The sequence below is a fragment of the Sciurus vulgaris genome (genome assembly GCF_902686455.1).
Source record: "Sciurus vulgaris genome assembly, chromosome: 1".
In the NCBI taxonomy this organism is placed as follows: domain Eukaryota; kingdom Metazoa; phylum Chordata; class Mammalia; order Rodentia; family Sciuridae; genus Sciurus; species Sciurus vulgaris.
Window position 1 is genome coordinate 147,233,649 of NC_136461.1, and position 18,570 is coordinate 147,252,218.

Genomic DNA, 18,570 nt, shown 5'->3' on the forward strand with positions numbered 1-18,570 from the left:
CCAGGATGTACTGGGTGTTCTTCCTATCTTTCAACAGAACCTAAGGAAAGAGAGAAGTAGAGAGGCAGAAGGGGAAAGAGGGACAGACTGAAGTGGGATCAATCTTTACAGAAGTGAAAGAAACCCATAAACATTTTCTGAGATTAAATGAGATAAAACTGAGGGGTTTCTAAAGACCAAAGATGACATGGGGAGTAGACAGAATGAAATGAAGTTTCACATATATTTTGAAAAACAATTTATTGAATTTTTAAGATTTCCTGAAAGTTTATGATTTTTCCTTTATTATTGTACTTGTTATATTTTGCTTTACTGTTATTAGCAATAATAATACCCTCTGCTCTGAACAATTAAGTTAGAAGTAAGTCTTATAAAATAATGGTTTTAAGGTTGAAGACTCTCTGTTTCTTAAGAAAGAAAGACAATGTGGGAGGGAGAGGAATGGACTCACAAATTCAATCATACTAGAGTGGATCAAATATACTAATTTTTTTGACTGTTGACAATTTTAGCACTCAAACAATATCAAAATAAAATGTACTTTTTCCCCTTTAAATCTGACACAAAGGATCTACAACTGAAAATGGCTTATTAGGTGAGCTTAATTTAGGGACAGAAGAATAATCATGTCAATTATGAAAAATTTACTTTTCCCCCCTTTTCCAATTCCATCAGATACAATAAAACAAACAGAACACTTGGAATCTTATAAAATGGTGGTATGTACATGACTTTCTAATGGAGAAAGACTAAAGGAATCATCACTTTACCAAGCAGCATTCCAGGTCTAAGGAAGGAGAGGAAACAGATTCACCTAAATGACCCAGGAATTCTGTAATGTCTGCCATCAGGCATTTACTGGAAATGAAAAGCCATCATGGTGATGAATGCACATAAAGGGGCAACACACCAGTACTGGCATTATTTATTTCATTTTTCTTCCAGAAGATGAAATATCTTATTTCCAAAATGGATAGGTCCAGCAGTACTCTACCTGTAGTACAGATGATCAAAGTTCTAATATTGGAAGAATAGAATCCAAGTCCACTTGAACTGAACAACTTCTCTTTCCTGGGCAAACAAGTATTTTTTCTGTGTGAGCATGGGAAATGTGGGTTTTCTTTTGTACAAAATAACAAAAAGGAGAAACATAGGCAAAAGTACCTTTCAAATAGGCATGGATATCCATAAGTTTAAACTGAAATACTGGAAATCTCATACATTCATTTTCTAGGTAGAATTTTACATTTTACCTACTTCCTTTCAGAAAAAAATCTGTAACAGACTCTATATGATCTTGTATACAGCTAGGTACTCTTGACTCTCAGATCCATTCCTCTACTTTTGGTCGAAGTGCAGTTCTTGTCAAGGACAGAGCTGTTGTATATATAGAGGTTACACTGCACAAGTGAGACGGACAGAGATAAAATGATGAGACAACAGAACATTCACTGTGACAGAAAAATTCTTCATCTGTACATTACAGGGTACAAAATGAATGTTCTAAAACAAGGTTGGTATCCAATTTTCTGGCTAAATATCAAGAAGCCTCTTTTGGCCTCAACAGCAACTTTCTATTTTATTGGGATCTTTATTTATTTATTTATTTATTTTTGTTGTTGTTGTTGTTTTTTAACTGACAGGAAAAGCTGATCTGACTTGAAAGTGTACATCATCTTTTAAAATTGGGGTCTGCAAGAAATATTCTTCCCAGTAACTAAAGCATGGTATCTTGATATATTTCAAATAGCTGATACCATACTTACACAATTTCCTCACCACAACATCTTCTCTCGAATGGCCAATAAAACCATGGGTAAACAGCTGGGTGGCAGATTTATTTTATCCTTCCTCTTCACTGGGAGGCAGTGAAGTTAGGCAGAGATCTGGACCTGAATTCTAGTTCTCTCCCTCGGTGGTCTAGGTAAGTTTAGAGTGTAGACCTAAACTCTGGGTCCCTCGCCTATAAAATGGAGGTAACTCAACTTACTCTCAAGGTGAAACAAGACAATGCATACACATAGCACTGCCTGGTACAAAACAAGCACCCTCTGCCTGGCTTTTCTCGTCACTGTCATAGCTGACCCCATGGCTCTTAATGGAGTGTGGGTTATTGACTCTGGTAGTATGCAAATTTTTGATACAGCATCAACAGGGATCTACATATTTTGTAGGGTCCAGAGTTTATACAATTAGAGGGAGGGGGCTCTCTTTAGTAAAGCAAAATTAAGTATAAAAGTGAAAATTTATACAGAATGAGAAACGACAGTGAAACACTAGAGTATTAAGGAAGATTAAGATTTCTTCTGAGATTTCCTTAGATAGTTATCTGAAATGCTTATGAAGAAGTGCTTCCTGACTGAAGTGTGGCTTCCTTATCTAGAATGCTCTATAACCTCCAACGCTAGGGGCCCACTAAAGTAATCAGTAGTTTAAGCTTATTTGTTAGCTGAGGCAGATGATTCTGCCTCTGAAAGTGTACAATGTAAATTCCACACTTTATTTCCTTTTTTAAAAAATTTCGTTTATTGGGTTCTTTGCTTGTAAGCTAATTTACATGTTCTACATGTTATCTTTGCTACCATTTGTTAGATCAAAGGTGCTAATATTTCCATGTGCCTCAACTATTAATGGTCATATAAAATCAGTGTTTACCTGAAGAACCCTGGTGGCTTTAGATAGCCTCCTTCCATCTCATCCTGCTGGCATATAACTCTCTAAGAGCTGTCTCACACATTTGCAAACCCGCTGTAGTCATGTCTTGCTGTGCTTCACACATCACACTACAGTCACCTATGAAATGAGTTTCCAAGCAAGACCAGCATTATAGAGGACACCATTGTACTTCTGATTTTTTGCTTTTAAGAGCACAGAAAAATATGAATACCCTGAATACAGAGAAACAGTATTTTGAAGAAGTGAGAAACTCTTCTCACTGATCAGCAAACACCATAGCAGCTAGAGGAGAAAGGATAACCTTTCCTTTTAACTCTTCCCTTTGATGGCTACTCATCAGAAATCAAAGGTGCCTGGTTAGAAATGCATAGATATGTAGATTGCACAGGAACCTGGGTGAGAGACAGTTATACAGTGGAAGTCAATCTTTGCCTTTAAAACCACATGTAACCCAAAATCACCATCAAAATCTCTTCTCTTAATAATATGTGTTAAAACTATCCCAAATGACAGCATTAACAACTATTAACCTTGACTTTAGTGTTAAGTTTGACGCTTTTGGAATTTCTCTGTAGAACACTATATAATACTCTCATAATAAACACAGGCAAAGTTAAAGACTTTATCATCATTCTCAGCAGGTGGTGGGACACAGAAGAAAGACCACAGCTTTGGAATCACCAGTTGATTAAAGCTTGAATTCTACTTTGTCAACCTAATAGTTTGACTCAACCTCACTATTATTTTTATAGATCAGTTTCCTTATCAACAAAATACAGGGAATAACACCAATCCTAAAGGAGTCTTGCAGTCTTGTAATCGATGGACTGAGTACAGAAGGTATTATTACACTTATGAGGTACTCAGAATAGCAATTTCATAGAAGATGAATAGTGGTGATGGCTACACAAAGTGAATGTACTTAATGCCACTGAACTGTGTACTTAAAAACCGTATTTATGTATATTTACCACAATAAAAAGGGTCAAATTAAAATCAATTCTCAGGTTAAAGTTAATTGGTATCCAGAGTCTTTAATCAATAAATTTTATAAGGAAGACTACAATTCTTATATTTCAGTGAACTACCTTCTGCTGCCTTAGAAATCCACAACATTCTTAAAAAAACCTATAACAAAATACAATTCAAGATCTGATGTGCTGACAAGAGGAATCCTGAAGTACAAGCTACAGCAATAACTATAATCTCAAAGTCTAAAACTGCAGAAGGTCAATTTTTAGTGGACTGTGCACTCACAACAAAGCACAAGTCATTAATAGTCTCCATTTTCTACCAACAAAGCTGAGGTGAGGAACACTACCATTGTTTTCCTAGAGTTAGTACTTTAAGAATAGCAGGGGTTGGGGAGGAGAGAGCATTAAAAAAATGGACTCCTGTATTTATTACCAAGGATGGCTTAGTGATTAACGAGTGAACATTTTCTAAGCAGAAATGAACTAAAATATTTCAGAGTGAAGAACAGTCATAAGAGGAGGAAAGAACTGTAAAGTAACATAGCTCTAGTTCACCCATCCCAAAACTAGAGAGAAACAGATAACTAGTATAATATGTGAAGGCCATCTGTAATACTTATCCCTTCCCTGAAACTTACATAATGAAGTGTAATGTAAAACACTCAGGGAAAGAAATATTCTTTAGGGGAACATGAGAAACAGCTGAAATGAGGCAAAATGTCTACAAGTGAGAGACCTCAAAGCCACTGTGGTTTTCTCTCATCTTCCTACTGACATCAGATTTGGCACCTTTCCGCATCTCAGAATCTCCTCCCCATAGCCCTAGTTTATGATCACGTTCAGTGCCCTAAACTATTTAATGGTATACAGGTCTGTTATCAAGATATCTGACTATTAGAAGGCATTCTGTGCTTCAACCTGGTAACAGATTTCTACTGTTTTCAAAATGTCTTCTTGGAAAATATTTCAACATCACTAACCATCAGGAAAATGCAAATCAAACCACCATGAGGCATCACCTCACACCTATCAATACAGCCATCATAAAAAAAAAACAGAAAATAATAAGTGCTGGCAAACATATAAATATGAAGAGGCAGGAATTATTGTACACTGCTCTGTGCAGACGCATCCATTATGAACAACAGCAAGTTACTGGACATTCCTTAAAGAATTAAAAACAGAATTACCATATGGCCAAATAATGCCACTTCTTAGTACATATATTCAAAATAATTAAAAACAGAAACTTGAAGATACATTTGCACCCCCATGGGTATTGAAACATTATTACAATAGCCAAGATAAATGGCTGGGACATAAATATCCATCAAAAAAATAACTGGATATGGGTTGGGGTTGTGGCTCAGTGGTAAAGCGCTTGCCTGACATGTGTGAGGCATTGGGTTCAATCCTCAGTATCACATAAAAATGAATAAATAAAATAAAGCTATTATGTCCATCTACAACTAAAAATTTTTTAAAAAAATAAATGGATAAAGAAAATGTGCTATATATTTACAAGAGAATATTACCCAGCCTTAGAAAAGAAGGAAATTCTGTCATATGCTAAAAACATGGATGAACCGTGAGGACTTTATGCTAAGTGAAATATACTGATCACTAAAAGACAAACACTGTGTGATCCCACATAGGTAAGATATCTGAAGTACTCAGACTCCTATGAGTAGGACATAAAGTAGAATGATGGTTACCAGGAGCTGAGAGTGGTAGGGGTGAATAGACTTGTTGTTCAACAGGTCTAGAGTTTCAGTCATGCAAGATGAAAATGTTCTAGAGATCTGTGTACAACAGTGTGCACAGTTAACAGTAGTCAGGTATACCTAAAAACTGTAAAGGGAGCAAATTTATGTTGTGTGTTTTTTTTATACACACATCACCCAAATCACAACTGGAAAAATAAAGTCTTCTTGGGAGGACCAATTAAAATGCACATACAATAATGTAAAAGCCTTCTTAGCCAGACAATTATCTTAAGTCTAAGGTCCACAGAAATAGTCATATTTCCCTCTTCTTTGTTCTACTAGTACAACAGGTTAGAAACTTGTTTAAAAAAGCAAACATAAACCAAAGTACCTATGAAAAATTTTTCTTCAAATCTAAACCAACCAGTGAGTGATAACAAAAGAATAGTGGCATTTGAGTCCTGATATTTTTTATTTGTACCTATATTTAAATTTCTGTACATAAATTTAATCATATGTAGCCATTTCTGATAGTAACAGTGAAAAAATACATAGTGAACAAATTATAAGGCAACTGGAAACTCTTTCTCTTCTCACTACCACATCCCAAATATTTAAATCATTTCTCAAAAAAAATCACCATTTTTCAAACTAAAAGGAGTAAATCTAATGTAAACTTAGGGGCTGGGGTGTAGCTCAGTGGTAGAGCGCTTGCCCAGAATGTGTATGAGGCACTGGGTTCAATTCCCAGCACCACATAAAAATAAATAAATAAATAGATAAATAAATATATTGTGTCTGTCTACAACTAAAAAAAAAATTTTTTTTAATTTAAACACTTTTGGAAAAATCTTAGGGATATGAGTTGTTTCAAAATGGACATATTTAGTACCTGCAGAGAATGAATATAAATATGAATGTGCTTTCTGTGTTATATGATCTAGTCTAATACAAAATGTCTAATTTAAACCATTAAGGAAAGTGGTCCATATTAATTAAAAGGTTGCAAAAATGATTATGAAAAGTTCAAAAATATTTTATCTTCCAAAGATTTCAAAATATATTCCAGTTGACAAGTTGGGTAGATTCCTCAGGCTTATATAGAGGGCTCCAGAGTTAGACTTAATCAGAGTTTAAGAAAGTTAACAGTTCACCATCCAAAACTTCTTTACAACACTAAATATACTTTTGGGAGGCAAAGTCAAATGTTTTAAATAATACTTGGCCATGGGCATTCTTCATTAAAGCTGGGATGAAGGGCTGGCCTGAGGCGGCTCAGTCTATGACTTCTTATCTCCTTAAGCAATTATAAAAATGAAAGAAAACAATATTTGCTATTTTATATTACCAATCAATGACACATCTTGCAGTTCTCTACCATGTTGTTTTATAATATACTCCTACCCCCACAAAATAAGTAGCATTTAAAAAGTCCCAAAGAACTCCCCTTCCTAGCGGAGGGTCTCTAGACTCTGGTAGAGTCAGGAGACTACAAGTCAGCTCTGCTTAAGATGGTTAGAGGCCTCCTGTTCTCCATATTCAGATGTTGCTTGCCATCCTATGTACACTCTCCTCTTTGGTTCTGACCTGTTCATTTCAGACTCAAATTCACCCAAAGGCTTCAACACATCTTGCTCTGAAGCTTACCAGTGGATGCAGCAAACACCGTATGCCATCGTGTGTTCTTATCCTCTCTCAGGCTTCTCTATGGCCATGCTGGAATGCCTTCCTCTACCCTTAGCTCCCACTTTTATATCTGTTAAAATTTAATCTTATAGCAACACCCAGATCAAACTGTCCTTTAGAAGTCTAAACCAGTTTCTCCCCCCCAAAAACTATTATTTATTATGAATTCATATTTCTTTCCATTGACATTCAACTTCAAAGTACAGCAGAGAATTCCTATACTTCTATAAATCCATTCCTTTGAATTTTCTTTTCTTTTTTTCCTCCATTCTTTTATTAGTGTGTTATAGTTGTACATAATGCTGTGATTTGTTGCTACATATTTCTATATACACACAATATAACAATATAATTTAGCCAACAGGATTCCTTAGAATTTCCCCTTTGCCTCCTCCTGGTCACTTTTCCTCTACTCTACTGATCTCCCTTTGATTTTCATAAGATCTGCCCGCTACCCCGTCCCTTTATCCTCTCTAGCTTCCACAAGTGAAAGAAAACAAATGACCCTTGATCTTCTGAATTTGGTTTATTTTTTTAACATAACGTTCTCAAGTTCCATCCACTTTCTTGCAAATGACATAATTTCATTTTTCTTTATGGCTGAATAAAATTCCATATATACACCACATTTTCTTTATCCATTCATCCACTGATGAACACCTAGGCTGGTTCCATAGTTTGGCTATTGTGAATTGTGCTGCTATAAACATGGGTATGCATGTATCACTACAGTATGATGACTTTAATTCTTCAGGATAATTACCCAGGAGTGTGCAATAGTTTCTTTAATCATACTCATACCCACTGTACCTAACAGACCTATAACTAGATGTTTACAAGCTAATTTCCTCTCAAATGCATGAAAGCTCCAAGGAAAAGAAACATGTACTTACAGATCACTGGATGCCCTCCAATGAGGAATGTATCATCTTACATATAATATTTGCTCAATAAAAGATTTATCCAATAAATGTATGCTCTTGAAAGAAATCAATATATACAGTGGGGAATCAGAATAAATTTCTTTTCATTCCAGTGCAAGGTGAGCAAGAAAACAAGGGATTTCTACTTTCTATTAGACTGACAGTCAGTTGAGGTCTTGAAGTGGGAGTCATGTCACAAATTGTTAAACTCCTAAGGCATTAGGGCACATTAAATGATTTATGTCCTCTTCACCTGAGAGCTGTTAAACAACGACAACAAAAACCCCAAAACACCTTCCATGTACTTAACCAATAAAATAAAATAAAATAAAAGAATGAAGGGACTCCTAGGAGGACATGACAATAGGAATTCTACCCCTGCTCACTGATTTGAATGATTATTTTAATAATGTAAGTCATTAGTCCACATAAAACTGCATTAAGTCCAGCTCAGTGGAAAAACATCAAGGATAGATTGTTGAACCTAAATTTATTATCAAACAAAGAAATAAAATTTAGTTTCTTTCCATATGCATGAAACATAAAACAGTTTCAGATCTTCAAAGGTAAGCTAGGGCCAGATTCTTTCCTGCTTGAAAGATGAAGTGAAAACTGCCAAGACTCTTGCCCTTTCTAGTTCTCCTTAAAGTAAAATTCTTGTAAACGTCCTTCATGTCCTTCACATAATGTGGACTAGCAGGAAGCAGACAAGAGTCCGGTGGTAACAGATCTGGTGGGAAAGGTTCAGAAGTAGTTACACCAAATGACACACTTCTGATTTTTCTGACTGAACGGTTTTGACAGCTTCTACTTATTTCTGAATTAAAATGAAAAGAATATGAAGCTTAAAATTTATAACAGAAAATAACCCAAAATTGTTATCAAGTCCTCAGAAAGAAAATCTAGATTAAATGATACCTTCAAGTGCTGACATCACAAACAATGATAAGGGTAATAAAAATACCATTAATTAAATCTTTCAATGTGCCAAGCACTAGGTAAAGCCCTTTATAAATATTATCAAACATAATCTTCAAAAGAGAACTTTATGAAGTGGCATACCCTTTTAACAGACTTGGAAATAAAGGCTCAGAGAAGTTAAAAAATTCACACATGGTTTGGGGAAGATAAATATTAGGTTCATCAGATTTTAAAGGAAGTCCTTTCTCTTAATTGTTTCATCATATCTGTTTCATCATATTTATTCAACCAACTGGGTTTGGAGCTTGCACTGTTCTATTATACAGGCTACTCTGTTGGCTTAGGTTTACTCTGCTGACTTTGGCTGCTTAATTATTTTCAGCACCTTCAGAGTAGGTAGAATAAGAAAAGCTGCCAACTGAAACTTAAAACTATATGTACTAATATAAAGGAATTGGGTTTAAAAAGAAATTTAGAATATATGTGTCATCATCAGTCTTGCATTCATTCCTAAAATAATGAAATCCTTTGTACTGTCACATGACTTGACAGCCAGTCCCAAACACTGTTAGCCTATCTTCAGTATGAGAGTATCGACCAGGGCATGCCAAAGACACATCGAGTTCACTAACCTACAACTTCTAGCTGATGACTCGTCCTTCACTTTAAGATTTTATCACATGGAACATAAGCAATGACTGGAAGCCTCACCCCCAAAAGTCTGATTTATAGACATCCTACCGCTGGAAGGGATCTGATACCACAGCACTTTTGCTTACTTTGGTGACAGCTATGAGTTCACGACTACGCGTTAGTACTGACTAACTGAATTTCCATCGTAAGAATTTCATGAATTTAACGTGGGGGAAGAAAGAACAGGAAGAAAAGCATAAATTTAATAGGTTCTATACTTTGCTTATAAGTGCTGCAGTTGTTTCTGTTACTGTTTCCTTGAATTTTAATTGTCAGTTTATAAATTTCTATATTTACTATACAACCTGCTCATCCAGTGGTATATTGGCAAATGCTTAAAAACTGGCTCTGGAGGGGTGATGCATCACGATAAATTTATTATAAATTTTGCTAGTATAAAAGATATGTAGTAATTTATACATGATAATAAAATTTGCAATTTTCTTTATGATAAACCCAATATAGTCAATTGACTCTGGAATAGAATGCTTCTGTTGGTTTTTGTCACAAACTTGTATTAACCCTGATTACAACTGACAAAAGAGCAGAGTTCCAAATGAATATTTGTTGAAATTTCCATGTAAGTTAATGAATAAGACAAAAAAGAAAATAATGAAGATGTATGTTGCATACATAAATCAAACTGTCAATTCATGAGTGACACCTTTGTTGAACTGAGTAACATTTTGTGAGTGTGCATGCATGGATGGCTATTTAATGTTAAAATGTTAGAAGTTAATTATTAACATTTTTTTTCTTTTACTTTTTAAATTCTAGACTGACAGCTAACAAAACAATAAATCGAGCCCTGAGTTGTAGTGTGTACCAATTCCTATGGTGGGAATATTTTCATCACAGTGGATTTCAATCCACTGATGTAACATAACTTGAGATTTAGGAAGATGCACACAACAGGCCCCACAATATAGTATTTCAGCCATGTAAATGCCAGACACAAATAGTTTCTAGAACACAGATAAAGGCAAAATGCAGTAAAATAATTAGGAATTATGAGTTTTAGTTTTCCTTAGTTTTTGCTTTATATATAATTCAATTATAAGCCCATATCATTACTAAAAATGGCCATGCTTAACAACTGGCTTGAAAATTTTTTGAGAATTCAATAACCTACTCTCATTGTTGACTCTAGTATGTCAATAGCCTTCCTCCCCCCCTTAAAATACTTCTTTATTTTTTTTGACACGATCCTTAATGAGGGCAAATTCACATGTACATGAAGCGATATGGAATCCTACTGTTCGCTGATCAGCAATAAATACCCAAAATACATCATTTGAATAATTGTAACTATAACACTTGAATGATCTTGTAGGTTTCCAGGTCCAAATAGTAACTTCCCCCTCAGTCTAGCTTATACCGCATAGGTTTTTGAAATACATTTTCATTCCTGTTGTTCACTAATAAAAAAAAAAAAATAACCAAAGTTTGAAACCAATTCTTTCTCTCTTTTCAGACAGATTCAACTCAGAGGCATTTTACCACCAAGCTACATCCCCAGGCCCTTTTCAAAAATTTTGAGACTGGTCACTAAGTTGTCAAGGCTAGCCTTGAACTTAGGTTCCTCTCGTCTTCACCTGCTGAGTAGCTGAGATTACAGGCATGTGCCACCATGCCCAGCTCTAATTCTTTATTAACTGATAAATAAATCCCATATTCAAATACACTGCACCAAAAGTGGTTTTATATGGAGAAGCAAAAGATTTTCAAATAATAAAACTCATCTTAATAGATTAAGGTGGGTTTAATAAAACATATGAAGACAGAGCACTGAGACACCAGAATGCAGAAACCCCAGAGCCAAAAAGAGCCTAGGAGCTGTTACCACCCCCCAAGGTCTCCAGGGATGTGAGGGGAGAGATGTGAGCGTATCTTTTAAGGTGACTTACACAGGGCCAGTGGAAGAATCACAGTCAGCTTGAGTTACCCTTCCAGGAAGGATCCCAGGGAATCAGATTCCAAACTCACTTTCTTCTCCCTCTCTACCTCTTCTTCCTGGAGCTCCCCATTGACTATACTCAACAAGAGACAAAGTGGTGAGGATCCACTGACATAATTTCTGAGAGTCAGCCTCCCAAAGCCAAACACCAGAAGATAAGGGTGGAAAGACAAATGAAAAGTGTTCAGCTCAGAATCCAAGGAAATCAACATCTTTGACCCACATGTAAACTTGATTCAGACAGTTTAACAGTTTCTAGCTACAGGATCTCAGTGGAAAGGAAAACACTGAAGTTCATGGGGCCTTTTTCAGCTCTGTGTGGAAGAACTCAAAACTGGCTTCACTTACAAATTATCTACTTTTCAAAGTAAATATGAAAATAAAACTTTCTTTTTGTGTCAGTTTTAAAGAATATTAACACCAAGAGAAGAACTGAAAACTCATTTTAATTATTTTAGGGAAAAAAGAGAGAGGTGTGGCTACTTCCGGCTAACAGAGGAGGTATTCCCTCCCTTAAAAATGACAGTATTTAAGTACAACAGTAGAAATGTATTAATTTTAAAACTCCCCAATTTTTTAAGTCACTTTACATTTCAATTTTATTTTTCTAGGAGAATAGGAATCACCATGTGTTTTCTACACAAATGGTAAAGTCTCCAAGTAGAGAGAATGAAATTGAGCACAGTAATCCAAAATTCAAACTCTTATATTTTTCATTTTTTTATAATTCTTCTGTGGAATGGAAGCAATATTAGTCTTTCCAATTAGGGAAAAAGGATATTTGCTGTCCAATACTGTTGTTTTTAAGTTAATAGAAGAAGTTTTAAATGTCTATCATCATCATAGCAATAAAAATAAGCATCACACTTCAACATAAAAAAGCTGCTGTGAAGCTGGGTATGGTGGTGCAAACACCTGTAATCCCATGAGGCAGGAGAACTGCAAGTTCAAGGCCAGACTCAGGAACTTGGTGAGACCCTTTCTTAAAATGAAAAATGAAAAAGCATTGTGGTAAAGTGCCTCTGGGTTCAATCCCCAGTCCCAGGGTAGAGGGGGAGGAAGCTGCTGCAATGGCTGACATGCAGACTCTGGAGCCAGACTGCCTGGATTCCATCCTTATCCTTCTTAGTGAATGTGACTCTGCCAGGCTACTAGTTAACTACTCTTGTCTCAGATTCCTCACCTGGAAAAGGGGAGAACAACATACCTCTTCTGTGGCATGTTTTGAATGAAAAATATGTTACCAAATCTAAGTACTTTCAAAAGTGCCTGGCACACAGTAAGAACTATTTAAGTCTTCTGTGGCATTAAAAATTCCCAAAGAGATTTTAGCTAGTCATAACAGAAGGTCTAGCTTAATTACTAAGTTCCTAACTTAGTTAATAACTAAGGACCTGTGAATGTGGGCCAATGGAAAACCACCAACATGAATGGAATTCCGTATTTAAGTGATCACACTGTAGCATCAAACTCTTGTGTATACTTGCTTTGTTTCCACAAGGTCCACTGAAACATGCACGCTCTTGGGGGCTAGTATCTACTATGCTTACTATGCTTATTAATTTAAAAAGCTGGCATTTTTACCTCCAAACTCCTGTCCTTTAGGCCATTCTAAAAACACCCTTTTCCTCTGTCCTCTATTCATAAAGTACAAAACTAGTGAGGGGCAACTGATGAGGGAGCCCAAGACTGTATGTTGATGCGTGCAGCTTCTGATACGAGAGGGGCTACAGGATGAGAGTCCTGCCTTCCTTGTTTTAGTATGGCACCTCATGCACACCAGCTTAACTTCTTTGGACGCAGACTTAGCACATTCTCCTGAGCTCCCAGATTAATATTCCGGCTGACAAGTGCAACTGAAATACAATTACGTTTGAAAAATGGCATAAAGATGATAGTTGAATTTTGCTTATGCTAACTGATAGAGAGAGCAGTTGTAGGGGGGGACAGGGGAAACCCAGGGCGAGAAGGAAGGGCTTAGGCCTGACTCAACAGTTGCTCTTGGACCTTGGCTGTGCAGAGCTGTGCAGAGTTCTTGGGTCCCAGAAAAATTTTACTTTCTTCAAATGGCTCTGGAGAAAGGATTTAAATAACCACCCTTTAACCTTTTTCCTTTTGCTCTCGACCTGAAGGTAGAGGTTACTATCTGAAGATTTTAATTTTAATACAGGTGAAGAAAAAAATGTATAGTTTTCCTTTCCATATTAAAGAAGGAAAACTATCATCTACTGAACTTTACTATGACAGGCATACAACTCATAACTTCTTCAGCAGTCATGTGACCTAGGTGTGCTCAATTCTCTATGAGCGGACTGTTTCAGAGAGAGAAAATAATTTGTCCAGGTTCAAAAAGCTCTTGAGTGGCATCAGAACCCATATTTAGCTTCTGTTTAATGTGATTCTGCCCTTTAAAAAAAACAAAAAAAACAACAAAAAAAAACCAATTTATTACACCAGGAATATTCTTAAATTATTGGATTAGTTGAGAACTCAAAAGTGTATTTGTGTTTTTCATTAGGTATTTAACTTTTTGCTTCCCTTTTCAAAACATGCTGCTTTTGAAATTAGCAGAAGCATTATTGGAAGAATACGCCGTGACAGGGTGTTTATTATTGCTGCTTCTTGGGTGGTTATGGCATGCAGCCTATTATTAACACTACAGTTAAGGCATGGCACAGGCCCAGCGTGACACATCTCAACGTGTTCTATGGTTTGAAGGGGGAATTACCAAGGTTTTGCAAAACTTTAAAAACTTGCATAAGACTTTTGTAGTGGTTAAAAAAGAAATATGATTGTTTTAAAACACGAAAGTGCTACCTAACACGCAGTGTTCACAAAATTGAATCATTTAAAATTCTTAGAAACCTGAAACAAGCAATTAAGGATTTCTCTACGGCAATGACATCAGCAACTAGAAACAGGAAACTTCAACCAACCATCTCTCCCAGAAGTTCTAGGAATGTTACTTTATCCATGTGCTGACCAAAAATGAAGATGGTAAAAAACTGAGATTAAAGCGAGGTTTGGTAACTTGTGAACCCTAAAGGGAAAAGAAAGAGGAGATAAAGAGATGGGCACTGAGAGGAGAATCCCCTTGGATGTATAATTTGGATGGAGGAACCAGAAAATAATGGCTGATTTTCACAGTGGACTGGTATTAGAAGCTGTATTGTATATGCTCTATGTATATGTTAAAATTTTTAGAACTATATTTGTAAAAATATTTTTATTTAAAACTTACCTCATAGCTAGCACTGTAAAAAAAATAAGCAAGCAAGAAAGAAAAGAAAAATGCTATGATGATAATATTAGCTAATAGGTAGCTAGGATTTTATGAGCGATTAGGAGCAAATGTAGTTTGAAGCTCATATATCTATAAAGACAAACTGTTTTTCTAAAATCTTCCTTTTCAAATATATAAGAGGTAGATTAAAAGAATATGAACTCTAAGAGGATGCATTCAAAAACATTACAAGAGATAATAATCTCCCTGGCCCTGAAGGAAAGCAGCACATGGATACTTCAGAGCACATATTAGCTCTGAGCACCAAGACACTGCTCATACATGCCTAAATGAGATTTATTTTTGGCACTGCAAAGTCAAAAATGTTTTCAAAAATATTATTTTCTTAATTTTTTTCTGTAGGCAAAAATATCAAAGAAGAGAAACCTAAAATGATCTCAGAAAAAATAAAACCACAGGAAGAAAGCTGTCACGTTCTGGGTTTCGACTTCACAAAAGAATTTTTACTGGAGATTAGAGCTTTTCAAATCTCTTGTCATTCAGGATATGAAATTCTAATCCAGTGGCATGGCCAGTTGAGGTTCAGACTTAATCAAATATGCTGACTAGCTGAAACAGGAGGTGGTTTACTTCCTTACTTCTGGTTTCCATCTCAAACTGGCTCTTTTCTTACAAATTATGACAGTCACTTACTGTGCAAGCTATGAAAACTTCAAGTGGGGGAGGAGAACCCGTGGCCCCTAATTGAGTTGACTATATGAAGTGTTAGATCACCCTGACTCACCTCAGTCTCCTGTCTTTGGGGAATGGTTGAATTTTATATAAAGCCTATTTATAAACCCCTGCAAGTGATACTTGCATTCATCTTACACTGTGACATCATTTCCTCATCAATAATTTAAGCATAAGAAATGGATGAAAGAGACTCTGCATGGACTTCTCCCACATAGAAAAACAGAAACCAACTCTACTAAGATATCAATTCAGTCCTCTTACCTTGTTCTTTGATCTGACGAATTTGCTTCACAGTTTCTTTTAAGATTGCACATTTGTCAGGTTTGAAGTTAAAGTTGTCTATATCGTTAAAATTTGCAAAAATCAGCTCTGCAAGTTCTTCTATGTATTTATTTTCCTGTTCACGATTACGTTTCTCAGTGTTCCTTTTGGGGCTAAAGAGAAGGAACACATTTTAGTTAAGTATATGAAAAAAATAAACACATTAAGCTAGTTTTAATAAAACATAGCAAACCTGAGTTACCTTTACAAACACAGAAGCACTTACGGGGAGGAAAAACCAATTTGCCCTAAAGTCTTACATGTTTTTAAAGTTCAAACATACATCAGTTTATAATTATATATTTATTACTTATGTGATTATTTGTTCAATGTGCTTAATGTCTCCCACTGAACTATCAGCTTCAACATGACAAGATTCTCCATGATTTTGCTTACTATTGTGCTGTGTTTCATACCACTGGGTCTCAAATTTATTGGCAAATAAATAAAGGAATGTTTTAAAAATGTAAAAGAGGTTACTTTTATAAATATTTGAAATGAAGATCAGTAAAAGAAGAAAGGCAAGTTAACATGGTTGTAAGTATAAATACATTTCAATGATTGTTGGTAAAACAAAAAATAATGAAAAGAAATCATGGTTTCAAACTTCTTTAGGATGACAGCAATCAAACCAAGCAGCCCTTTAAAGATAATTTGAAAAGTCACAATACAGCTAGAAACAAAAGCGAAGCTGACCTAGGATATTTGTTAACTGTCCCAGCTGAATGACAAGCAAAATATAAACAACCCATCCGGAGTTCAACTAAAGTTTTAAAAAGTTAATGGAGGGGACAATATCTTCTCATTTGAATCTAACAAAACTGCCAACTGTTTTTTTTGATAACAATGTATAATTATTTTCTCAAGTACAGTGGGAGGTTCACTAAATGATTCAAAACAATACAGTAAGGAAGAGAAGTGAGTTATTTAATAGAGCAGATTTCTGTATTTTTATATATTACACTAACTTTAAAGATTTGGAAATTTGCAACCTATGTTCATGTATTTGTCTCCATCAGTTTTATTTTTATTAAGTAAGACACCTAAAATATCACACAATTACTTCATTTTGGAGATCACCAAGATCACCAAGTTACTGGAAGAGCAGGGAAAAGAATGATTTTTTTCTTTCCCAAGTCCCACTTTTACACCTAGCTTTCATCTTATGAGGTGCAGCAAAAGGAGGCTAGCTGAAGGCTTAGAAGAGCCCAGTTCCCACTCTGGTCCCCTCTGCCTTCCTCTGCTACTCCTTCCAATTCAACCATACTGCCCCACATTGCACAGGATAATAAATAGATGACAAATAGGTGAGAAAGGGAAGCTGGGTTACAAAGAGCCCTGAGAGAGCACTAGGCAGAGAGCTCAGAGACATGTACACCCAACCATGGCACCAGCTCAGCACGGCATTAGGTAGATAACAGCCTGCCCCTAGGAACAATTTCCATTTTATCAAACTGCCTCCCCAAGTAGGACTCCTGGGTATTAAATGCAGTCTGACAGCCAGAAAGTTGTGGTTTACCAGGAAGCACGCTGCAGCCTGGGCTGGGATGTGGAGATAGGTTTGTTTTTTGCTTGGCAACCAGACTGGGAGAGAAGGGAATAAAAAACACTACTCTTCTTCCCCTCTTGATTACTTTTCCTATCCCCTCTTCCCTACTGTTTCCCTGTTTGATTTTTTTTTAAACTGTCTCTAAGACAGAAGTTGCTGTTTTCATTTAACTTTTAAGATATTTCATTGGACTGAAAAGTCCAAAAGACTGAAAAGTCTCTCTTCTACCTTTCTTCCCTCTTTGCCAAGCTCTCATCCATCAAAACGGGTAACAACTAACATCATTGCTTAGTTATCCTTCAAGATAAATATAGGTGCTTTTTCTTCCCTTTCTGTACAAATAGTGGTATGCTCCATTGACACTTTCTAAACCTGTTATTTCAATGTCACAATATTCTTAAGAGATTGTTTTCATATTAACCCATAGAATATTCTCATTCTTCATCATTGCTCTGTTGTGTTCCAGGTTACAGATGTACCATAGTTATTTAAAGTTCCCTCCAAACACTCAGTTTTTGCCTAATCTTTTATAATTATAAACAATGTTGTAATGAGTAACTGCAAATGTGCACTTGCATATGTGAAAGCATATCTCAGAATTATTCCTAGAAGGGGAACTGCTAGTTCAAAGAGGATATGGCATTTATAATTTTGATACTGTCAAATTTCCCTACATGGATGTTCTAACAATACACATTGCCAACCAAAATAGGTAAAATAAAACCTGCTTTAAATTTGTTTTTTTTCCTCCCACTGAAGAGTCACCATCTTTAACTCAAAAGAAAATGGACTTGACATTTCATGTCATTAAAAAAAAATTAAAACAAATAACCCAGTATAAAACTAAGAGCATTTTTTTTTACTACAGCACCTACTTGTTACAATATTTTGTCATCTAGCAGAAAAGAAAATATGAAAAACTCAAGGTTATAGAATGAACTGATTTAATGTTAAGAGTCAAATACACAGGGGACATCAGAAGTATATGCTTTCCTCTTCTTATAAAGAATAAAATCTTTAACTGATTAGCATATTCAAAATATAAGCTAAAACATATTTAAAAGTTTAACAGTTAAGGAAGAAAAATCAAACACAGTATATGAATCGGGAGAAAAAGCAATGCTAAAATGACAAAAGAAAAATGCAAAGCTTTAACAGACAATACAGATTCTCCCTGCCCACCTC

General features: G+C 35.6%; 1 protein-coding gene across 9 annotated transcripts in view; it reads right to left on the bottom strand.

The window, feature by feature from the left end:
- Positions 1-18,570, bottom strand: part of NCOA2 (nuclear receptor coactivator 2) — a 259,079-nt gene that overhangs the window by 73,837 nt on the left and 166,672 nt on the right. For all 9 annotated transcript variants that reach the window (XM_079110193.1, XM_079110196.1, XM_079110199.1 and 6 more), the window contains one exon: positions 15,777-15,949. In XM_079110193.1, the coding sequence (XP_078966319.1) occupies positions 15,777-15,949 (173 nt within the window). The remainder of the gene's footprint in view (positions 1-15,776; positions 15,950-18,570) is intronic.